This window comes from Ascaphus truei, assembly GCF_040206685.1.
Source record: "Ascaphus truei isolate aAscTru1 chromosome 3 unlocalized genomic scaffold, aAscTru1.hap1 SUPER_3_unloc_8, whole genome shotgun sequence".
NCBI lineage: Eukaryota > Metazoa > Chordata > Amphibia > Anura > Ascaphidae > Ascaphus > Ascaphus truei.
Window position 1 is genome coordinate 300,506 of NW_027453831.1, and position 26,288 is coordinate 326,793.

The window sequence follows — 26,288 nt, forward strand, 5'->3', positions numbered from 1 at the left end:
TACTATGTAACTATATATACACAATACACCTACTATGTAACTCTGTAACTATATATACAATTCACCTACTATGTAACTATATTTATTTATTTATAAAATGTTTTACCAGGAAGTAATACATTGAGAGTTACCTCTCGTTTTCAAGTATGTCCTGGGCACAGAGTAAAACAAATAATACATGTTTACAAATACAGTTACATAAATGAACAGGGTATACATTATATACAAGACATTGCTGCACAGTTACAGATAATATATATTATGAGCGTATGAAACAGTTACAGATCAGATTAAAATGTGTGACAGCCTTAGATTTGAAAGAACTTAGACTGGTGGTGGATGCAAGAGTCTCTGGTAGGTTGTTCCAGTTTTGGGGTGCACGGTAAGAGAAGGAGGAACGGCCGGATACTTTGTTGAGCCTTGGGACCATGAACAGTCTTTTGGAGTCTGATCTCGGGTGATAGGTGCTGCAAGTGGTAGGGGTGAGGAGCTTGTTCAGGTAGCTGGGTAGCTTGCCCAGAAAGTATTTGAAGGCAAGACAGAAAAGGTGAACTTTGCGCCTAGACTCTAGTGAATCTAGTTCTTTGAGCATTTCGCAGTGATGTGTGTTGTAGTTGCATTGGAGAACAAAACGACAAATTGAGTTGTAGAAGATGTTAAGTTTGCTAAGGTGGGTTTGAGGTGCCGAGCCATATACTATGTCTCCATGGTCAATAATTGGCATTAGCATCTGCTGTGCGATACGTTTTCTGACCAGGAGACTTAGGGAGGATTTGTTCCTGTAAAGTACCCCTAGTTTGGCATAGGTCTTGGTTGTCAGGGTATCAATGTGCATCCCGAATGTTAAGTGGGAGTCAAACCATATGCCCAGGTATTTAAAACTAGTGACAGGGGTTAGGGGGGGTGTTAGTGTTGGTTCTAATCTGGAGCTGTGTCGCTGGAAGCTTTAAAAATTTAGTCTTGGTCCCAAATACCATTGTTACAGTCTTGTCAGTGTTTAAAAACAGTTTGTTTTGGGAAATCCAGTTTTCGAGTCTCAAAAAGTCAGACTGAAGTATGTGTTGAAGGTCAGAGAGGCTATGGCTGTGTGCATATAGGATTGTGTCATCTGCATACATGTGTATTGAGGCTTCTTGACAAGCTGTGGGAAGATCATTGATGAACACTGAGAAGAGTAGGGGCCCCAGAACAGAGCCTTGCGGGACACCACAGGTGATATCCAGGGGGTTAGAGTTAGAGCCAGAGATGGACACATGTTGGGATCTACCTGATAGGTAGGACTGAAACCAGTTTAAAGCATGTTTCCCTATTCCAGAGCTCTGGAGTTTGTTGAGCAGGATAGCATGATCAACTGTGTCAAAAGCCTTTGCAAAATCTAGGAATACTGCACCAGTGAGTTGTCCCCGTTCCATTCCACACTGGATTTCATTGCAAACTTTTAGCAGGGTAGTTACGGTAGAGTGTTTGGGGCGAAAGCCAGATTGGAATTGGCTAGGGAAATTTGTCTTGGTATAGTAATCGCTTATTTGGGAGTGGACACATTTTTCCATGACTTTGGATAGGATTGGGAGAAGGGAGATTGGCCTGTAGTTTGAGACAGTGTTTTTGTCCCAACTTTTGAAGATTGGGACAACTCTGGCAGCTTTCCAGGTCTTAGGGATATGGCCTGCAGACAGGATAGAGTTGACTATGGAAGCAATTGGTTTGGCAATTGCTGGGGCACCAAGTCTTAGGAACCTAGATTGTAGTAAGTCAGGTCCACATTGGCTGCTTAGTTTTAATTTGAGAAGCGCATGTGTAATCTCCTCTTCGGATACTGGGCCAAATTGAAAATTGTGGGCAATGTTGGGAGGGGATGGGGCTATAGGGGTACTCCCAGGATGAGATTCAGGTTTGTGGTTTGGGTTGCGTTTTGCTAATAAGTTAGTGGCACACCCCACAAAGTAATCATTGAATGCATTTGCAATGTCAGTGGGGTTTGTCAGAGTAATATCCCCCTTAGTGTTATTACTTGGTTGTTGATGGTTAGGAGGCTGGAATATGTTGTTGATAACCTTCCAGAAGTTAGCTGGGTTTGATGTATTTTGGTGGAGATTGTCAGAGTAATATTGTGCTTTTGCATGTCGTGTTTGCCTTGTGCACATGTTCCGCAGGCATCAGTAGTGATTGAGATCCTTGGTAGTGCCAGTTACTTTGTAGCTTTTCCACAAGGCATCCCTGAACTGGTAGAGTGCTATAAGGTCAGGTGTAACCCATGGAAGGTGGGCACCCTGTACCCTTATTCTGCGTAGTGGAGCATGGGTATCACAGAGGTTTAAGAACTCGGACTGGAAATAGTCGAGCGCAGAATCAGGGTCAGAAATTAAATCGATTCTGTGCCAAGGGCAGTTGGTAAGGTCATCCAGAAACTGTTGTGGGTTAAAGTTTCTAAATGTTCTAGTGAGGAGAACTCTAGGGCTTGAATGGGGCGGTTTAATTTTCCTTACACAGTACACTATTGCATGGTCACTGAAAATGTCAGGAAGGATGCCAGAGGATTGGATTCTGCTGGGGTTTGAGGAGAGAATCCAGTCTAGCAAGGAATGGTTATGCGATTTCAGGTTTATCCGTGTGGGTTGGGAAATGAGTTGCGATAGGTTAAGTGACTTGAGTTGTATCTGGATTTTGTGGTTTTTAGGGTCAAGCCAATTGTTGTTGAAATCCCCAAGAACTAGCAGCTCACTCTTCTCATTCAGAGAGGAAATGGAGCCAAGAAACTGGGTGATACCAGTCAGGGATTGTAGAGGGGCTTTAGGGGGCGGTAGATGCCAGCAATCAGGACGGGCTTAAAGAAAGGGAGACAGATTCTGCCAACTAGGATTTCAAAAGAGGTTGGTCTTGGGGGGGCAATTTAACAGTGTAAATTGTAAGGTGTCTGCAATATAAAATAACACCCCTCCGCCTCTCTTTAACCTATCTCTCCTAAAAATGGAGTATCCCTGAATGGCAATATGTGCATCAGGGGTTTTAGGGGTTAGCCATGTTTCTGTAAGAACGATGGCTTGTGGTTTATGCATAAGGCACCATGCCCTTAGTTCATCCAGTTTGGGCATCAGACTCCGGATATTTATATGGGCGACAGATAGCCCTTTTTGGAATTTGAAGGGGGTATTCTCAGGGGTATGGGACAGAGTTGAAGTGGGAGGACCTAGGTTAGGTTCAATATCACCTGCTAAAGAGAGTAATAGTATGAGTAGAAATTTGAGTAGTTGTTTGCAAGTTGTTACTTTATGATGTTTGCCATTTGAGTGAGCGGTGGTTGGAGCGCTGGTTTTCAGAGTTCTCCACCAACATTCAGGCTTTTGAGTAATCCGGGGTGTATGGTGATGTTGGGCGTGGGCCAGGAGGGGGGAGTGGGGAGTGTGCAGTGGATAGAGAGAGTAACATTTCAATGAGGCCACGAGAAAGAACAAAGTGGAGGTAAAAGCAGGTTCATTATGCCAGAGGTAGGTAATGCTGCATGGAGGTGTTGTGAGCCAACTGTGTGTGCGCAGACTAACAGCAGGAATCATAGTGTGGTCAGAATAGCTCACCGCTGGTTGCCTTGTGCAGAAGAGTTTGCAGAAGGATCCAGTCCCCAGTCACCTCTAGTCAAACTATAATCTATCTATATTTCTCACTTAAAAAGCTCACTATAGTCTAACAATATTTCTCACTTAAAAAGCTCACTATAGTCTAACTATATTTCTCACTTAAAAAGCTCACTTTAAATGCCTCACTATCATGCCAATGCAGTGCCTGCAAAATGCAGGAGTGGTATAGGTTTTATACAGCTAAAGCAGTCACATTAACAGCACAGAGTTAAGAGGGAAGAAAAAAACAACAACACAGGCTTAAGGCCACTGAGTAAATCTTTTAAACAGGACTTGCACATCAAGGGACAGTATACAATACAATATACAATATACAATACATCTACTATGTAACTATATATACACTATACATCTACTATGTAACTCTGTAACTATATATACAATACATCTACTATGTAACTATATATACACAATACATCTACTATCTAACTCTGTAACTATATATACAATACATCTACTATGTAACTCTGTAACTATATATACAATACGTCTACTATGTAACTATATATACACAATACATCTACTATCTAACTCTGTAACTATATATACAATACGTCTACTATGTAACTATATATACACAATACATCTACTATCTAACTCTGTAACTATATATACAATACATCTACTATGTAACTCTGTAACTATATATACAATACGTCTACTATGTAACTATATATACACAATATATACATCTAATATGTAACTCTGTAACTATATATACAATACATCTATTATGTAACTATATATACACAATATGTACATCTACTATGTAACTATATATACTCAATACATCTACTATGTAACTCTAACTATATATACAATATATACACTACATCTACTATGTAACTGTCACGGTAGACCAGGACTTTTAACACCGTTTATATTTAAGGGATCAGTCACAGGGCAAAACATAGTAAGTTAAATAAAATTAGGTTTATTTTGGATAAATTCTCAGAAACAAGAATACAAAATACAAAAATATACACACTTAACAGGGGTCTGGAGAATGAAATCTACCTTTCCTAGTTGCAGGGACCCACTTCAAATGGGTTTCCCCTGTTCGCTTCTCTGGTTCAGGATATCAGAGTGCTGCACACAGCAGACACTCTGACATGGATCTCCAGATGTTCACAGTCCAACTCCACACTCCTTCCCAGAGGTGAACTCCCTCTGTTAGTCTCTCAGATGGTCCTCTCCCTCTGAGGGATAACTACTGCTCTGACCTGCAGTGTTCCTTTTATACCCCTTGCTGGCTATGCTTTAACATTGAACAATGGTAGCCAGCCAAGAGAAACAGTGCCTGGGGCTCAGACTTGATAACTGATTAATTTAACTAATCCCCCACCTTTGTTCTGATCTATTTTTATGGAGAGCTTCAACTGAGTGAATTACTTAGTCTTTCTCCATAGAAATAACAATAACAGTGGAATATCTCATTTACTTTCTTGCATGTTAATTCCTTCACCACACAATACCAACTACTGTATCTAATCTGGGAGGAACTAACACATGTATAAATGCAGACATAAGGTAATTATGTAAAAGACAGGACTTCGCATTACACACAGCTAGCCCAAATCCCATCACAGAAAAATGTTGATTGGGGACAGTACACACGCTTTGAAATGCATTCTTACAGACATAGTGCATTATACATTCCCTGTGCTCCCTCTGATATTAAATTACATTTGGCTGAAATAAGCCTTACATAGCTGGCAAAGTTACATGGATTTAGGGGTAAATAGCTGGGATTTCTCCCCAGTTGGTCAGCCAGCCACCCCTACTGTCACAGTAACTCTGTAACTATATATACAATACATCAACTATGTAACTATATATACAATACTTGGTGAATAATGAATTTACGCAGTTGGTGAAAGATCATAAGAAAATAGATATAAAACACAACTTAAAATATGATGAATATTTAGCCCTACAAGAATTACAAGATAATAAACAACTTATCATATGATAAGCTGACAAAGGGGGGTGGGGGGGTGTAGTACTCCAGAACCGAGAAGACTACGAGTCTGAGGCACTGCGCATGTTACATGACCCTATATTTTATAGAAAAATTGCTCAAGATCCTACTCAACAGTTCTTAATAGAACTGAAGGTTTTACTTGATGAAGCTGTTTCCTCCACTGCTATCACCAAATCAGAATTTGTATTCTGTACACAAAATTTCCTCGTATACCTGTATACTACCACCTTCCAAAGATGCATAAGGCATCATTCAATCCACCAGGGAGACCCATAATCTCAGGTCCTAGACAGCCAATTTATCACAATATGTGGACTTCTTCTTACAAACATAAAAGATACCACGGCGGTTCTCAATTTGGTTAAAACAATACAGTGGAAAGAAAATGATAGAGGGGCTACATGTGACGTACAGTCTTTATACACAGGTATTCCCCACACAAATGGTGTAGAAGCTGTGAAAGGAGCATTAAAGAAAGACACAGGATTACACTTATTGAATAGTGAATTTATCGTTAAAGCGATTCAATTCATATTGTCACACAACTATTTTTTATTTATGAACCAGTTTTTTAATTCAGTTGTGTGGCAAAGCATTGGGGACCAGCTTTGCCCCCATTTATGCTAATATCTATATGGGGGCATGGGAAAGACAATATATCTGGGAAAATAATCCATTTGCCAACAGTGGGATTGTTTGGCGCAGATATATTGATGACGTACTGTGCATTTGGGAAGGTGATGAGGATACTCTGAACCAATTCAAACTGTATTTGAATAAAAATGATTTTAAATTGAAATTTACTTCAGAGTCAAATTTAAACACAATCAATTTTTTGGATCTAAATTTGGAGGCTACAGTGGGCCTACCTATTAAAACCAAAACCTATTTTAAAAAGGTAGACACTAACAGCTTACTACTATCATCAAGTAATCATAAAAGATCTTGGATCAATAACATACCCACAGGTCAATTCATGCATTTAAAACGAAATTGTAGTGTTCATGCGGATTTTGAGGCTCAGTCTGTGATTTTATTCGATAAATTTATCCAACGAGGTTATGATGGGACCATTTAAACTAAATCTTTAAGGAAAGTGAATGAATTAAACAAAGAGTCACTTTTAGTACAAAAATAAAAAATTTAAAAAGGAAATAGAGACTAAAGTAGATAATAAGATTAAAATTCCTTTTATTACTGACTTTAAGTCAGTTAGTGTAAACATTCAAAAGATTATTAACAAGAATTGGAACATGTTATGTAATGACCCTATTCTTGGTCCTTCTCTCCAGTCACAACCAAGCTTCATCTATCGTAGGGCTAAGAATTTTAAACATTATTTAGCACCAAGTGATATTGGTCCCCCAATACATACTTCATCCGGGGTCCCTTGGATGCCAAAAAAGCCATCTGGCAATTTTAGTTGTGGAAAATGTAGGGCTTGTGGCATGTTAAATCCAGACCGAAAAACATTTCTCTCTAACACTACCAAAGATAAATTCATGGTTAAAGATTTTATACCTTGTAAGGTCACCCATGTAGGGTGTCTTTTACAGTGTCCGTGTGGATATCAATATATTGGCCGCACAAAAAGATACCTTAAGATAAGAATCTTAGAACATGCTAGGAACATTAGACTCGGACTAGAGAAACACAGTGTGTCCAGACATTTCAAGATAAAACATAATTGTGATTCCACATTACTTAAATACATAGGCATTCAAATCGTCCCCTTAGGGAGACGAGGAGGAGATAGAGACAAGTCATTATCCAAACAAGAAAGCCTATGGATCTACAAAATGCAAACTCTAGCACCGTTAGGTTTGAATGCGGAGATCGATGTTTGGTCACAGTATTAACTGTAGTCCGAGTATATTCATTCCCAATTTTATTTTAATTTGATACTATTTAAGATGAAATTGAAATCAAATGATATCTTTTAACCAAATAATATTAATGTCAAATATAAAACATTAAATTCATATTCCGCACGTTTTTAATAAAATATATGAATTATTTTTTATTCCCAATATTTTTTATGGTAGGTATAGGTCATTTCTAGTATACATGAATGTTAATATGAAATTGTATATAAGTGTATGTAGATGTAGACTCTGGGTCATCAGCAACAACAATTATAATTAAACATATTTTGTTATAATAGTTTTTATGTAAAACATTTTTTAATTTTTTATTTATACATTTTTGCATAATAGTTTTGTATATAGATATTTTATACATAGTAAACTTTCAATTTTCTTCCTTTTCCTTGATTTAGTTTCTCTATAATGAGAGTTAGATTTCTTGATTCATATTATCATTATCTGCTTTCAATGTATGCAATATTTTTAATTAAGCAATAATTGTATTTTCTCTTTGTTTATAGAGAATCGATTACGGTGTTTTACATATTTAATAAGTTGTTTCTAATAAACATGTTCATTCTGTAGCTCTAATTTGAGCATAGTTTTAAATTGGTATATAGATTATATTATAACTAGCCGTAATAACATGGTTACTGGTTGGCTGTTTTCTTTCCTCTGTCAGCCAATCAGTAGAATATTAATGGTATATAGAGTGTCCAATGGTAGCCATTGTTGTTTCCCTGACGAAGTAACTTGTTTTACGAAACGCGTTGGAAGGAGGTGTATTTGTATACATCTGTACATTTTATTGTGGACATTTCAACATCCCACTAGTGGGAGGTTTATACGAACTTTCTAACCAGCCAGTATTGCCAGAGACGCTACAGACTTGACGTGACGTCATCAGAAGTCTCCTCCAAGCCTGACACGTGGATTCAACAGATCACCGGCATTTCCTTACACCGGTCAGAGTGTTACTCTGCAAAGCCCCCTAGATGTGCATCCACAGAGACTAAGAGGAAGCAGAGACAGTCACCTGGAGGACGAGGAATTCGGTCCCTTAACCCTGCAAGAACCCAAGCGATCTGGTGTAGAAGAGCAGCTGATGTGGTAACATGTCCCTAACATGCCATGCCTAAATAATTATTGATTGATGTACGTGTGATACTCACCTGCTGAAACTGTTACACAATATATTTATATATACTACACTATTGCGCTGTTTTCTCTTTTTGTTTTTGTTATATATACAATACATCTACTATGTATTCAACAATATATCTACTCTGTAACTATGTAATTATATACAATATATACAGTACATCTACTATGTAACTATATACATAATACATCTACTCTGTAACTATGCAACTATATATACAATATATACAGTACATCTACTATGTAACTATATACATAATACATCTACTCTGTAACTATGCAACTATATATACAATATATACAGTACATCTACTATGTAACTATATACATAATACATCTACTCTGTAACTATGCAACTATATATACAATATATACAGTACATCTACTATGTAACTATATACATAATACATCTACTCTGTAACTATGCAACTATATATACAATATATACAGTACATCTACTATGTAACTATATACATAATACATCTACTCTGTAACTATGCAACTATATATACAATATATACAGTACATCTACTATGTAACTATATACATAATACATCTACTCTGTAACTATGCAACTATATATACAATATATACAGTACATCTACTATGTAACTATATACATAATACATCTACTCTGTAACTATGCAACTATATATACAATATATACAGTACATCTACTATGTAACTATATACATAATACATCTACTCTGTAACTATGTAATTATATACAATATATACAGTACATCTACTATGTAACTATATACATAATACATCTACTCTGTAACTATGTAATTATATACAATATATACAGTACATCTACTATGTAACTATATACATAATACATCTACTCTGTAACTATGTAATTATATACAATATATACAGTACATCTACTATGTGTAACGGGTGCTCACCACAAACAGGACCTCGACGCTGAGGTGGGGATGTTAGTATGAACCGACCTCCAGCCGCGTGAGCGTGTCCGGAGTGCAGAGTGGTAGTCGTGTAGCCGGGTCAGAATTAGAGAAGTGAGGGTGGTCGTAATACTCGCCACGGTCAGGGGTTGGAGAGGTCGGATGGTCGTAGAGGATAGCCGGGGTTGAGGAGCGGAGACGGTAGAGGTCCAGATGCAAGCCGACGTCGAGGTAGAGAGAAGTCGGGGGTCCACGTACAAGCCGAGGTCAAACACTGAGGAACAAAGAAGAACAGATGCACAAGCAACAGGACAAGGCAGCGGAGGTTTTGAGGCAAGCACTACGTTCAGGACGAAAGATTATGCTCAGCCAATTTGCCCGAGGGTTGGCTGAGCATATAAAGGGCTGAGGCCCAGAGGAGAGGTAGCAAGCAACTGTTGGAGATTATGGAGAAACGCCCACTCGGTAGCAGGTGCCCAATGGCAGGGCGGAGGCGGCGTGAGCCGCATGTGATCCTGGGTTTAGAGTGGAGTTACGATTAACCCCTCGCATGCTCTTGATGATGCGGTGCTGGTGCGTGGTCTCCTGGGACGTGACGCGTCACCCATTTTGTCACGGGACGTGAAGTGGGGGCGGGGCCTAAGCCCAAGCCTTGAGGTATCCTTCTGTTAGACAGCGCAGGGCTTGTGGGTAGCTTCCCTAGTCTGCGGTGCGTCACCCGAGTTGTCACTGGGCCTGTCGTGGGGGCGGGACCTACCGCTGATCCTCACAGTACCCCTTAAGGAGCGACCTCTGGGCATCTCAAGGATGGCTTGAGAGGGTACTTCAGGTGGAAGAGGCGGACAAGCCTGGGAGCATGTAATTGGTCCCAGGGGATATCCAGAATCGCTCTTCGGGCCCAAAACCTCTCCAATGGACCAGGTACTGGAGAGTACCACTGGTTTTCCTGGAGTCCAGTACCGACTGCACTTCGTATACCTGCTGGCCCTCTACAAGGAGGGGTTCAGGAAGCGGAGCTGGAGCAGGGGTCCGAGGATCTTGTACAAATGGCTTCAGAAGAGAGTTGTGGAAAACCGATGGGAAGCCGGCAAGTGTAAGCGATAGGCCACTGGATTGATCCTCTCAGCGATAGTGAATGGACCAATGAATCTCGGTGCCAATTTCGCACTGGGTGCCTTGAGACGAATGTTCCTGGAGGAAAGCCATACCTTCTCCCCAGGGTTGTATGCTGGGGTTCTTCGTCGTTGCCGGTCCGCCTGTTCCTTCTGTGTGGACACTGCTCTCCTGAGGTTCTCCTGAATCTTCTCCCACGAGCTCTGCAGCTGCAGGATCCTGTTGTCTGCCGCTGGCACCCCGAATCAGGGTCCTTTAGGGGGAAGGACTGAAGGGTGAAAGCCATAATTGATCAAAAATGCTGAGTACCTTGTTGACTCACTCTGTAAATTGTTGTGCGAAAACTCGGCCCAAGGTAGAAGATCTGTCCAGTTGTCCTGGGTATCAGAAACAATACATCGAATAAATAGTTCTAACGATTGGTTAGTGCGTTCAGTTTGACCGTTGGTCTGGGGATGATAGCCTGACGAAAAGTGGAGAGAGATTCCCAATTGCTTGCAAAAGGCCCGCCAGAACTAAGAAATAAATTGGGACCCCCAATCAGACACAAAAACCTTAGGAACCCCATGGAGACGAAAAATTTCCTTGATGAAAACTTCTGAAAGTTTGGGAGCGTTAGGTACTGTAGGGCCATGAGGGGAATAAAGTGAGCTTGCTTTGAGAAACGGTCCACTACCACCAGGATGGTATTCATACCTTTGGACGTAGGAAATTCAACAATAAAATCCATGGATACGTCGGTCCATGGACGATCTGGAATCGGAAGGGGTTGGAGTAATCCAGCGGCTCTGTAGCGGGGAGTCTTACTTTGAGCACATGTAGAGCACGCAGTGACAAACTCCTTGATCTCCCTCCGCATTCCCAGTCACCAAAAGGTGGTGTTTTTTTGGAGTGATAGACCTTCAGTTTGGGGGACAGTAGGTGGGAGGGGGGGTTGGAGTGATAGACCTTCAGATTGGGGGGCAGTAGGTGGGAGGAGGTTGGAGTGATAGACCTTCCGATTGGGGGCAGTAGGAGGTGGGGGGGGGGGGGTGGTTGAAGCAATAGAACTTTGGATTGTGGGGCAGCAGGTGTGGGAGGGGGGGGGCTTGGAGTGATTAACCTTCGAATTGGGGGAGTAGATGAGGGGTTGGAGTAATAGACCTTTGGATTGGGGGGGCAGTAGGTGGGAGTGGGTTGGAGTAATAGACCTTTGGATTGGGGGGCAGTAGGTGGGAGTGGGTTGGAGAGATAGACCTTCAGATTGGGGGGCAGTAGGTGGGGGGGGACATGGAGTGATAGACCTTCGGATTGGTGGCAGTAGAAGGTGGGGGGGGTTTGGAGTGATAGACCTTCGGATTGGGTGCAGTAGGAGGTGGTGGGGGGGGGGGTTTGTGATAGACTTTTGGATTGGGGGGCAGTAGGTGGGGGTTTGGAGTGATAGACATTTGGATTGGGGGCAGTAGGAGGTGGGGGAGGTTGGAGTGATAGACCTTCAGATTGAGGGGCAGTAGGTGGGGGTGGGGGTTGGAATGATAGACCTTTGGATTGGGGGCAGTAGAAGGTGTTTTTTTTGGGGGGGCGATAGACCTTCAGATTGGGGGGCAGTAGGTGGGGGGAGGTTGGAGTGATAGACCTTCGGATTGGAGGCAGTAGGAGGTGGGGGAGGTTGGAGTGATAGACCTTCGGATTGGGGGCAGTAGGAGGTGGGGGAGGTTGGAGTGATAGACCTTCGGATTGGGGGGCAGTAGGTGGGGGGGGGTTGGAGCGCTAGACCTTTCGGATTGGGGGCAGTAGGTGGGGGGGTTGGAGTGATAGACCTTCGGATTGGGGGGCAGTAGGTGGGGGGGTTGGAGTGATAGACCTTCGGATTGGGGGGCAGTAGGTGGGGGGAGGTTGGAGTGATAGACCTTCGGATTGGAGGCAGTAGGAGGTGGGGGAGGATGGAGTGATAGACCTTCAGATTGGGGGGCAGTAGGTGGGGGAGGTTGGAGTGATAGACCTTCAGATTGGGGGGCAGTAGGAGGTGGGGGGGGGTTGGAGTGATAGACCTTCAGATTGGGGGGCAGTAGGTGGGGGGTTGGAGTGATAGACCTTCAGATCGGGGGGCAGTAGGTGGGGGGGTTGTTGTGATAGACCTTCAGATTGGGGGCAGTAGGTGGGGGGTTTGGAGTGATAGACCTTCACATTGGGGGCAGTAGGTGGGGGGGTTGGAGTGATAGACCTTCAGATTGGGGGCAGTAGGAGGTGGGGAGGTGGATTGGAGCGATAGATTTCGATATCATTGGACACGGGAAAACATTGCGCTTCTGTTTTTATTGTTCTAAATGTAGTCATCAGATTTAACAAACGGGCAGCAAAAAACCCCACAAGAGAAAATACCGGCCAGTTTATTAACCCGGATCCTGTGCATGTGTGTGTATGCGTGTGTACATGTGTGTGTGTATGCGTGTATGTATGCGTGTGTATGCGTGTGTGCATGTGTGTGTATGCGTGTCTGAATCTGTGTACTGTTGTTAGAATAGTCAGATTGTGTGTGCCCCTGTACAGATTGGTGCCTGCATGTATACTTATTCCCAGCATGATCCATCAGTGTGATGTCACAGAACGTGACATCATGCCCCCCCTAGTTACCCCTCTGCCTCAAGTGCCCTCATGTCCTCCAGCAGCTCACATGCAATGCTCTTCAGCTCGGGGTGACGGCTACAGGCCAGCTCTGCGATGCGCTGCAGGGGCAGCAACCCCCGGATCTCTCCCCCCAACCTCTGCAGGACCGACGGCTCCAGCACCACGGACTGGAAGAGGCGCAGAGTGTGCAGGCACACCTCGGGGTCAGGGTCTGCGGGGAGAGGACACACGTGTGTAACAGGGGAGTAATCCCTGTTCAAGTAGTGTGCCTTTAATCTAGCAGTGTGGTGGTTAACTGCTGGTAGTCAATTAATAAACACCACCTGCCTGATTTAGATTGCTTACAAAAGCCTGTCTGTTGAGACAGGAAGTGTCTCCTTAGCTCATACTTGAGCTGAACTTTGGAGAGAGAGCAGAGATTGTCTTTACTCTCACAACCTGTCTTGAGCTCTGCCAGAAGACACAGCATAGCTGATTTCAAGACACAGGGAAAACTTCTAAACCTGAATGCTGACACACCCTGAGGAAAAGGGGAGCTGAACCAGGAACTGAGAAGATTTTCCCTCCAAGAAACAGATAAGACTTTCATTCTTAAGAGACTTCTTATATCTGCTTATTTCATGCTATATGTTTTGGGGCTGGGAGACATGCTTAACTAAGGGAGTTGTGAAATTGCATAGTATTTCACTAGAAATACTGCCAAGTGAATAGAAGCTTTGTTTCCCCCTTGTTTGGATGGTTTCCTAATGTTAAGGAAAAGGCACAATAAAGCCTTGTTATAATTTCACCTTATAAAGTCTCCAATTGTGTACCTCTGTGAACGTCCGTCTACAGCGTGTAACACACACACACATCGGGGTCAGGGTCTGCGGGGAGAGGACACGCGTGTAACACACACACACCTCGGGGTCAGGGTCTGTGGGGAGAGGACACGCGTGTAACACACACACCTCGGGGTCAGGGTCTGCGGGGAGAGGACACGCGTGTAACACACACCTCGGGGTCAGGGTCTGCGGGGAGAGGACACGCGTGTAACACAAACACCTAGGGGTCAGGGTCTGCGGGGAGAGGACATGCATGTAACACACACACCTCAGGGTCTGGGTCTGCGGGGAGAGGACACGCATGTAACAAACACACACCTCGGGGTCAGGGTTTGCGGGGAGAGGACACGCGTGTAACACACACCTCGGGGTCAGGGTCTGCGGGGAGAGGACACGCGTGTAACACACACACCTAGGGGTCAGGGTCTGCGGGGAGAGGACATGCATGTAACACACACACGTCAGGGTCTGCGGGGAGAGGACATGCATGTAACAAACACACACCTCGGGGTCAGGGTTTGCGGGGAGAGGACACGCGTGTAACAAACACACACCTCGGGATCAGGATCTGCAGGGAGAAGACACGCGTGTAACACACACACACCTTGGGGTCAGGGTCTGCGGGGAGAGGACACGCGTGTAACACACACCTCGGGGTCAGGGTCTGCGGGGAGAGGACACGCGTGTAACACACACACACACACCTCGGGGTCAGTGTCTGCAGCGAGAGGACACGCGTGTAACACACACACCTCGGGGTCAGGGTCTGCGGCGAGAGGACACACGTGTAACCTACACACACCTCGGGGTCAGGGTCTGCGGGGAGAGGACACGCGTGTAACACACACACACCTCGGGGTCAGTGTCTGCAGCGAGAGGACACGCGTGTAACACACATACACCTCGGGGTCAGGGTCTGCGGCGAGAGGACACACGTGTAACCTACACACACCTCGGGGTCAGGGTCTGCGGCGAGAGGACACATGTGTAACCTACACACACCTCGTGGTCAGGGTCTGCGGGGAGAGGACACACGTGTAACCTACACACACCTCGTGGTCAGGGTCTGCGGGGAGAGGACACGTGTGTAAAACACACACCTCGGGGTCAGGGTCTGCGGGGAGAGGACACGTGTGTAACACACACACCTCTGGGTCAGGGTCTGCAGTGAGAGGACACGTGTGTAACACACACCTTGGGGTTAGGATCTGCAGGGAGAGGACACGCATGGAACACACACCTCGGGGTCAGGGTTTGTGGAGAGAGGACACACATGTAACACACATCTCAGGGTCAGGGTCTGTAGGGAGAGGACACGCATGGAACACACATCTCAGGGTCAGGGTCTGTAGGAGGGCCGTGGATGAAGCTTGATGCCCGGTTACCAGGGTTGCAATAGGGTAGAATTTGGCTGCCAAGCCAAGATTGGTTCCCCATTACCCAGATAGGGTTTTGAAGGTATTATAAGCTGGTGCAGGCCATGGGGAAGTTGTTCTCTGCTGTTACATCAAGAAGGAGGGGGTGGGGGTGAAGAGGAGTTTTATCACCATCACAGATTGGAACCCCGCTCAAGATGCATCAGTTCTAAGAGATCCATCTAAGAGTTCCATCAGTTCTAAGAGATCCATCTAAGTGTTCCATCAGTTCCATCTAAGAGTTCCATCAGTTCTAAGAGATCCATCTAAGTGTTCCATCAGTTCCATCTAAGAGTTCCATCAGTTTCATCTAAGAGTTCCATCAGTTCTAAGAGATCCATCTAAGTGTTCCATCAGTTCCATCTAAGAGTTCCATCAGTTCCATCTAAGAGTTCCACCAGTTCCATCTAAGAGTTCCATCAGTTCCATCTTGTGTGATTCACCTGAGATTCAGTCCCATTGGAGGAGTTCCAGCTCTGAGTAAATCACCTAAATTTCTCAGAGGATAAGTGGCCGGAATTCAACAGCAAGAGGCCACAGGATGGAAACGTGGCCTGGAATATTTTGCTGTGTGTTTGCAACTAGAAAGATTAGTTTTTTAATCCCAGTTTCCAAAGTAAGTGTGTCTTTTTACTGTATTTTTGTGCAACATAGTTATGTGCGTTCGTTATGTGAATAAACGCAATTTATTTTTATCTCTCTGCTTTTCTCAATCAATGATCCCGGTAATTAAAAGTCAAAATAAGTTGAGCGCCCTGCGGGGATATAAGATGCTCGCACTGAGCGCACTGCGGGGATATAAGATACTCGCGCTGAGCTCACTGTGGGGATATAAGATACTCGCGCTGAGCGCACTGCGGGGATATAAGATGCTCGCGCTGAGCGCACTGCGGAGATATAAGGTGCTCACGCTGAGCGCACTGCGGGGATATAAGATGCTCGCACTGAGCACACTGCGGGGATATAAGATGCTCGCACTGAGCGCACTGCGGGGAGTTAAGATGCTCGCGCTGAGCGCACTGCGGGGATATAAGATTCTCGCGCTGAGCGCACTGCGGGGATATAAGATTCTCGCGCTGAGCGCACGGCGGGGATATAAGATTCTCGCGCTGAGCGCACTGCGGGGAAATAAGATTCTCGCGCTGAGCGCACTGCGGGGATATAAGATTCTCGCGCTGAGCGCACTGCGGGAATATAAGGAACTCACGCTGAGCGCACTGCGGGGATATAAGATTCTCGCGCTGAGCGCACGGCGGGGATATAAGATGCTCGCGCTTAGTGCACTGCGGGGATATAAGGAACTCACGCTGAGCGCACTGCGGGGATATAAGATGCTCGCACTGACTGCACTGCGGGGATATAAGATGCTCGCACTGAGCGCACTGCGGGGATATAAGATGCTCGCACTGAGCGCACTGCGGGGAGTTAAGATGCTCGCGCTGAGCGCACTGCGGGGATATAAGATTCTCGCGCTGAGCGCACTGCGGGGATATAAGATTCTCGCGCTGAGCGCACGGCGGGAATATAAGATTCTCGCGCTGAGCGCACTGCGGGGATATAAGATGCTCGCACTGAGCGCACTGCGGGGATATAAGATACTCGCGCTGAGCTCACTGTGGGGATATAAGATACTCGCGCTGAGCGCACTGCGGGGATATAAGATGCTCGCGCTGAGCGCACTGCGGAGATATAAGGTGCTCACGCTGAGCGCACTGCGGGGATATAAGATGCTCGCACTGAGCACACTGCGGGGATATAAGATGCTCGCACTGAGCGCACTGCGGGGAGTTAAGATGCTCGCGCTGAGCGCACTGCGGGGATATAAGATTCTCGCGCTGAGCGCACTGCGGGGATATAAGATTCTCGCGCTGAGCGCACGGCGGGGATATAAGATTCTCGCGCTGAGCGCACTGCGGGGAAATAAGATTCTCGCGCTGAGCGCACTGCGGGGATATAAGATTCTCGCGCTGAGCGCACTGCGGGAATATAAGGAACTCACGCTGAGCGCACTGCGGGGATATAAGATTCTCGCGCTGAGCGCACGGCGGGGATATAAGATGCTCGCGCTTAGTGCACTGCGGGGATATAAGGAACTCACGCTGAGCGCACTGCGGGGATATAAGATGCTCGCACTGACTGCACTGCGGGGATATAAGATGCTCGCACTGAGCGCACTGCGGGGATATAAGATGCTCGCACTGAGCGCACTGCGGGGAGTTAAGATGCTCGCGCTGAGCGCACTGCGGGGATATAAGATTCTCGCGCTGAGCGCACTGCGGGGATATAAGATTCTCGCGCTGAGCGCACGGCGGGAATATAAGATTCTCGCGCTGAGCGCACTGCGGGGATATAAGATTCTCGCGCTGAGCGCACTGCGGGGATATAAGATTCTCGCGCTGAGCGCACTGCGGGGATATAAGGAACTCGCGCTGAGAGCACGGCGGGGATATAAGATGCTCGCGCTGAGCGCACTGCGGGGATATAAGGTACTCGCGCTGAGCGCACTGCGGGGATATAAGATGCTCACACTGAGCGCACTGCGGGGATATAAGATGCTCGCGCTGAGCGCACTGCGGGGATATAAGGTACTCGCGCTGAGCGCACTGCGGGGATATAAGGAACACGCGCTGAGCGCACGGCGGGGATATAAGATGCTTGCGCTAAGCGCACTGCAGGGATATAAGGTGCTCGCACTGAGCGCACTGTGGGGATATAAGGTGCTCACGCTGAGCGCACTGCGGGGATATAAGATGCTCACGCTGAGCGCACTGCGGGGATATAAGATGCTCGTGCTGAGCGCACTGCGGGGATATAAGATGCTCGTGCTGAGCGCACTGCGGGGATATAAGGTGCTCGCGCTGAGCGCACTGCGGGGATATAAGGTGCTCGCGCTGAGCGCACTGCGGGGATATAAGGTGCTCGCGCTGAGCGCACTGCGGGGATATAAGATGCTCGCGCTGAGCGCACTGCGGGGATATAAGGTGCTCGCGCTGAGCGCACGGCGGGGATATAAGATGCTCGTGCTGAGCGCACTGCGGGGATATAAGATGCTCGCGCTGAGCGCACTGCGGGGATATAAGGTGCTCACGCTGAGCGCACTGCGGGGATATAAGATGCTCGTGCTGAGCACACTGCTGGGATATAAGGTGCTCGCGCTGAGCGCACTGCGGGGATATAAGATACTCGCGCTGAGCGCACTGCGGGGATATAAGGTGCTCACGCTGAGCGCACTGCGGGGATATAAGGTGCTCACGCTGAGCGCACTGCGGGGATATAAGATGCTCACGCTGAGCGCACTGCTGGGATATAAGGTGCTCGCGCTGAGCGCACTGCGGGGATATAAGATGCTCACGCTGAGCGCACTGCGTGGATATAAGATGCTCGCGCTGAGCGCACTGCGGGGATATAAGATGCTCGCACTGCGGGGTATAAGATGCTCGCGCTGAGCGCACGGCGGGGATAGAAGATGCTCGCGCTGAGCGCACGGCGGGGATATAAGATGCTCGCGCTGAGCGCACTGCAGGGATATAAGATGCTCATGCTGAGCGCACTGCGGGGATATAAGATGCTCGCACTGAGCGCACGGCGGGGATATAAGATGCTCACGCTGAGCGCACTGCAGGGATATAAGATACTCGCACTGAGCGCACTGCGGGGATATAAGATGCTCGTGCTGAGTGCACTGCGGGGATATAAGATGCTCGCGCTGAGCGCACGGCAGGGATATAAGATGCTCGCGCTGAGCGCACGGCGGGGATATAAGATGCTCGCGCTGAGCGCACGGCGGGGATATAAGATGCTCGCGCTGAGCGCACGGCGGGGATATAAGATGCTCGCGCTGAGCGCACGGTGGGGATATGCGCACGGCGGGAATATAAGATTCTCGCGCTGAGCGCACTGCGGGGATATAAGATTCTCGCGCTGAGCGCACTGCGGGGATATAAGATTCTCGCGCTGAGCGCACTGCGGGGATATAAGGAACTCGCGCTGAGAGCACGGCGGGGATATAAGATGCTCGCGCTGAGCGCACTGCGGGGATATAAGGTACTCGCGCTGAGCGCACTGCGGGGATATAAGATGCTCACGCTGAGCGCACTGCGGGGATATAAGATGCTCGCGCTGAGCGCACTGCGGGGATATAAGGTACTCGCGCTGAGCGCACTGCGGGGATATAAGGAACACGCGCTGAGCGCACGGCGGGGATATAAGATGCTTGCGCTAAGCGCACTGCAGGGATATAAGGTGCTCGCACTGAGCGCACTGTGGGGATATAAGGTGCTCACGCTGAGCGCACTGCGGGGATATAAGATGCTCACGCTGAGCGCACTGCGGGGATATAAGATGCTCGTGCTGAGCGCACAGCGGGGATATAAGATGCTCGTGCTGAGCGCACTGCGGGGATATAAGATGCTCGCGCTGAGCGCACTGCGGGGATATAAGGTGCTCACGCTGAGCGCACTGCGGGGATATAAGATGCTCGTGCTGAGCACACTGCTGGGATATAAGGTGCTCGCGCTGAGCGCACTGCGGGGATATAAGATACTCGCGCTGAGCGCACTGCGGGGATATAAGGTGCTCACGCTGAGCGCACTGCGGGGATATAAGGTGCTCACGCTGAGCGCACTGCGGGGATATAAGATGCTCACGCTGAGCGCACTGCTGGGATATAAGGTGCTCGCGCTGAGCGCACTGCGGGGATATAAGATGCTCACGCTGAGCGCACTGCGCGGATATAAGATGCTCGCGCTGAGCGCACTGCGGGGATATAAGATGCTCGCACTGTGGGGTATAAGATGCTCGCGCTGAGCGCACGGCGGGGATAGAAGATGCTCGCGCTGAGCGCACGGCGGGGATATAAGATGCTCGCGCTGAGCGCACTGCAGGGATATAAGATGCTCATGCTGAGCGCACTGCGGGGATATAAGATGCTCGCACTGAGCGCACGGCGGGGATATAAGATGCTCACGCTGAGCGCACTGCAGGGATATAAGATACTCGCGCTGAGCGCACTGCGGGGATATAAGATGCTCGCGCTGAGTGCACTGCGGGGATATAAGATGCTCGCGCTGAGCGCACGGCAGGGATATAAGATGCTCGCGCTGAGCGCACGGCGGGGATATAAGATGCTCGCGCTGAGCGCACGGCGGAGATATAAGATGCTCGCACTGAGCGCACGGCGGGGATATAAGATGCTCGCGCTGAGCGCACGGTGGGCATATAAGATGCTCGCGCTGAGCGCACGGCGGGGATATAAGATGCTCGCGCTGAGCGCACGGCGGGGATATAAGATGCTCGCGCTGAGTGCACGGCGGGCATATAAGATGCTCGCGCTGAGCGCACGGCAGGGATATAAGATGCTCGCGCTGATCGCACTGCGGGGATATAAGATGCTCACGCTGAGCGCACTGCGGGGATATAAGATGCTCGCGCTGAGTGCACTGCGGGGATATAAGATGCTCGCGCTGAGCGCACGGCAGGGATATAAGATGCTCGCGCTGAGCGCACTGCGGGGATATAAGATGCTCGCGCTGAGTGCACTGCGGGATATAAGATGCTCGCGCTGAGTGCACTGCGGGATATAAGATGCTCGCGCTGAGCGCACGGCAGGGATATAAGATGCTCGCACTGAGCGCACGGCGGGGATATAAGATGCTCGCGCTGAGCGCACGGCGGGGATATAAGATGCTCGCGCTGAGCGCACGGTGGGCATATAAGATGCTCGCGCTGAGCGCACGGTGGGGATATAAGATGCTCGCGCTGAGCGCACGGCGGGGATATAAGATGCTCGCGCTGAGCGCACGGCGGGCATATAAGATGCTCGCGCTGAGCGCACGGCGGGGATATAAGATGCTCGCGCTGATCGCACTGCGGGGATATAAGATGCTCACGCTGAGCGCACTGCGGGGATATAAGATGCTCGCGCTGAGTGCACTGCGGGGATATAAGATGCTCGCGCTGAGCGCACGGCAGGGATATAAGATGCTCGCGCTGAGCGCACGGCGGGGATATAAGATGCTCGCGCTGAGCGCACGGCGGGGATATAAGATGCTCGCGCTGAGCGCACGGCGGGGATATAAGATGCTCGCGCTGATCGCACTGCGGGGATATAAGATGCTCACGCTGAGCGCACTGCGGGGATATAAGATGCTCGCGCTGAGTGCACTGCGGGGATATAAGATGCTCGCGCTGAGCGCACGGCAGGGATATAAGATGCTCGCGCTGAGCGCACGGCGGGGATATAAGATGCTCGCGCTGAGCGCACTGCGGGGATATAAGATGCTCGCACTGCGGGGATATAAGATGCTCGCGCTGAGCGCACGGCGGGGATATAAGATGCTCGCGCTGAGCGCACGGCGGGGATATAAGATAAAGATTCTTACCATTCAGGAGACACGACAGCTGAGAGAGGAATCCGGACTTATCGCTGATATAGGTGAGGGCTTTCATATTAATACTGATATTATACAGAGACATCAGCATGAGACTGTGAGAGAGAGAGAGAGAGAGAGAGAGAGAGAGAGAGACATCAGCATAAGACTGTGAGAGAGAGAGAGACATCAGCATAAGACTGTGAGAGAGAGAGAGAGAGAGAGAGAGAGAGAGACATCAGCATGAGACTGTGTGTGTGAGAGAGAGAGAGAGAGACATCAGCATGAGACTGTGTGTGAGAGAGAGAGACATCAGCATGAGACTGTGAGAGAGAGAGAGAGAGAGAGAGAGAGACATCCGCATGAGACTGTGTGTGTGAGAGAGAGAGAGACAGAGAGAGAGACATCAGCATGAGACTGTGTGTGAGAGAGACATCAGCATGAGACTGTGAGAGAGAGAGAGAGACATCAGCATGAGACTGTGTGTGTGTGAGAGAGAGAGAGACATCAGCATGAGACTGTGTGTGTGTGAGAGAGAGAGAGAGAGAGAGAGAGAGAGAGAGAGAGAGAGAGAGAGAGAGAGAGAGACATCAGCATGAGACTGTGTGTGAGAGAGAGACAGAGAGAGAGACATCAGCATGAGACTGTGTGTGAGAGAGAGAGAGAGAGAGAGAGAGACAGAGAGAGAGACATCAGCATGAGACTGTGTGTGAGAGAGAGAGACATCAGCATGAGACTGTGTGTGTGAGAGAGAGAGACATCAGCATGAGACTGTGAGAGAGACATCAGCATGAGACTGTGTGTGTGTGAGAGAGAGAGAGAGAGAGAGACAGAGAGAGAGACATCAGCATGAGACTGTGTGAGAGAGAGAGAGACATCAGCATGAGACTGTGAGAGAGAGACATCAGCATGAGACTGTGTGAGAGAGTGAGACATCAGCATGAGACTGTGTGAGAGAGAGAGACATCAACATGAGACTGTGAGAGAGAGACATCAGCATGAGACTGTGTGTGAGAGAGAGCGAGACATCAGCATGAGACTGTGTGTGAGAGAAAGCGAGACATCAGAATGAGGCTGTGTGAGAGAGACATCAGCATGAGACTGTGTTTGAGAGACATCAGCATGAGACTGTGTGAGAGAGAGAGAGAGACATCAACATGAGACTGTGAGAGAGAGACATCAACATGAGACTGTGAGAGAGACATCAGCATGAGACTGTGAGAGAGAGAGACATCAGCATGAGACTGTGTGTGAGAGAGAGCGAGACATCAGCATGATACTGTGTGTGAGAGAGTGAGACATCAGCATGAGACTGTGAGAGAGAGAGACATCAACATGAGACTGTGTGAGAGAGACATCAGCATGATACTGTGTGTGAGAGAGTGAGACATCAGCATGAGACTGTGAGAGAGAGAGACATCAACATGAGACTGTGTGAGAGAGAGCAAGACATCAGCATGAGGCTGTGTGAGAGAGACATCAGCATGAGACTGTGAGAGATACATCAGCATGAGACTGTGTGAGAGAGAGATACATCAACATGAGACTGTGAGAGACATCGACATGAGACTGTGTGAGAGACATCAACATGAGACTGTGAGAGACATCGACATGAGACTGTGAGAGAGGGAGACATCAGCATGAGACTGTGAGAGAGACATCGACATGAGACTGTGAGAGAGACATCAGCATGAGACTCAGTCGCTCCCACCTTTCATCAATTACCCCACTCTCACTCAATCCCCCCCACAAAATACATACCAAAAAAATACCCCATAAATACACCCACCCACCCCCTAATACATATAACCCACTCCCCAATACCTTATAAAAGTACACCCACCCCCCCAATACATATTAATAATACACCCCCAATACATATTAATAATACAGCCCCCAATACATATTAATAATACACCCCCAATACATATTAATAATACACCCCAATACATATTAATAATACACCCCCAATACATATTAATAATACACCCCCCAATACATATTAATAATACACCCCCCAATACATATTAATAATACACCCCCCAATACATATTAATAATACACCCCCAATACATATTAAGAATACACCCCCAATACATATTAATAATACAACCCCCAATACATATTAATAATACACCCCCCAATACATATTAATAATACACCCCCCAATACATATTAATAATACACCCCCCAATACATATTAATAATACACCCCCAATACATATTAAGAATACACCCCCAATACATATTAATAATACACCCCCAATACATATTAATAATACACCCCAATACATATTAATAATACACCCCCAATACATATTAATAATACACCCCCAATACATATTAATAATACACCCCCCAATACATATTAATAATACACCCCCCAATACATATTAATAATACACCCCCAATACATATTAAGAATACACCCCCAATACATATTAATAATACACCCCAATACATATTAATAATACACCCCCAATACATATTAATAATACACCCCCCAATAAATATTAAGAATACACCCCCAATACATATTAATAATACACCCCAATACATATTAATAATACACCCCCAATACATATTAATAATACACCCCCCAATACATATTAAGAATACACCCCCCAATACATATAAAAATATACCCCCAATACATATTAATAATACACCCCCCAATACATATTAATAATACACCCCCAATACATATTAAAAATACACCCCCCCAATACATATTAAGAATACACCCCCCAATACATATAAAAATATACCCTGACACATATAAAAATACACCCCCCAATACATATAAAAATACACCCCCAATACATATTAATAATACACCCCCCAATACATATTAATAATACACCCCCCAATACATATAAATAATACACACCCAATACATATTAATAATACACCCCCCAATACATATTAATAATACACCCCCAATACATATTAATAATACACCCCCAATGCATATTAATAATACACCCCCAATACATATTAATAATACACCCCCCAATACATATTAATAATACACCCCCCAATACATATTAATAATACACCCCCAATACATATTAATAATACACCCCCCCGGAGGCGCATGCGTGAAGCCAGAGTGCATGGAAGCTTAGTTCCCTCGCTCCCTTCGCACCGGCTCAAATATCGATTAAAAGCGGCATTTTCAGCGACCCCACACAACACCGCAAATAAGATTTATCGATCAGAACACTCAGAGATGCCGACCAAGGCGAAGTCAAAGTCAAAAGACCCCTCGGTCACAACTTATTTTAACAAAAACCCTGCAGCAGCGGTGGGCAGCCCTGAAGCCCCCGCACTAACAATGCAACCAGACTCCGACAGCGGGAGACCAGCTCCGAGGGCGGGCGACCAAGAGCGGTTACCAGAAAGGATCTCCGTGAATTGTGCGGAGAAATTAAACGCTTCTTCCGCAAAGAGCTGTGGGATCTGCGCAGGGACCTGGACGGACTGGGAGAGAGGACTGGTGCCCGGGAGCTTAAAATGGACGACAATACAAAAGCGCTCCAGCAAACTAAATCAAGTGGTCGCCCGACTTGAAGACAAGATCAGGGATCTTACAGATAAACAGGAAGACGCCGAGAATCGCGATCGGTGAAACAACGTACGCATTAGAGGGGTCCCTGAATCCATTAATGACCCAGAGGATTTTATGCAGAAGTGGCTGGACCACCTGCTACCGGACAAAACACCACAGGACCTGCACCTCGACAGGTGTCATAGAGCTTTACGTTCTAAACCCCAGGCTGGGGACCCCCCGCGTGACATTATCGTGCGCTTCCACTTCTACAGGATCAAAGATGCGGTTTGCCGGATTGCAAGGGAAGCGCGGGCCATGGAGTTTGAAGGTGTAAAGCTCCAGGTAAAATGGGGGTGAAGGTGTAAGGCTCCAGGTATACCAGTGTAACGGGTTTCCCCCCCCCCCAATCTCACATTGGCCTGGGTAGTCTAACCAGTCCCCATTACATGTTCGTGTCTGGTGGTGCACCTGTAGGCAACAGGGCTCCTGAGTCTCCCGCTTGATGGTTTTAGGGGATGTCATCCAGACAGGCAGCTGAGGTAGTGTGTGCGAGTCCTACCTATATCCAGTAAAGCGCCTCCACCTCATCAGGATCTGTGCTTCCGCAGGGAGATGGTCCTGGTGAGGAACTCCTTCTTGGTGGCGCCATCCACTGCTGAGTAACTTCACACTCACACAGTGGAGGTATATTCGAACAGGGCATCTTTATTGATGGTTGGTATGGGCAAGCTGCCCCTCACAGCTAACAGCTCAGCCACTCATCTCTTTGTAGCACTCCCTTAGGAAGGTACCTTCTCTAATAGAGCTGCTTTCCACCTATCCTCTCAGAGAGATTCCCCAGCTTCTCTGGCTGCT

At 47.1% G+C, this 26,288-nt stretch overlaps 1 protein-coding gene across 3 annotated transcripts in view; it reads right to left on the reverse strand.

The window, feature by feature from the left end:
- Window positions 1-12,948: 12,948 nt before the first annotated feature.
- Window positions 12,949-26,288, reverse strand: part of HSF2BP (heat shock transcription factor 2 binding protein) — a 95,195-nt gene continuing 81,855 nt past the window's right edge. For all 3 annotated transcript variants that reach the window (XM_075580593.1, XM_075580595.1, XM_075580594.1), the window contains exons 7-8: window positions 21,893-21,996; window positions 12,949-13,484 (exon numbers count right to left, since the gene is read on the reverse strand). In XM_075580593.1, coding sequence (XP_075436708.1) covers window positions 13,276-13,484; window positions 21,893-21,996 — 313 coding nt within the window. In that variant the 3' untranslated portion in view covers window positions 12,949-13,275. The remainder of the gene's footprint in view (window positions 13,485-21,892; window positions 21,997-26,288) is intronic.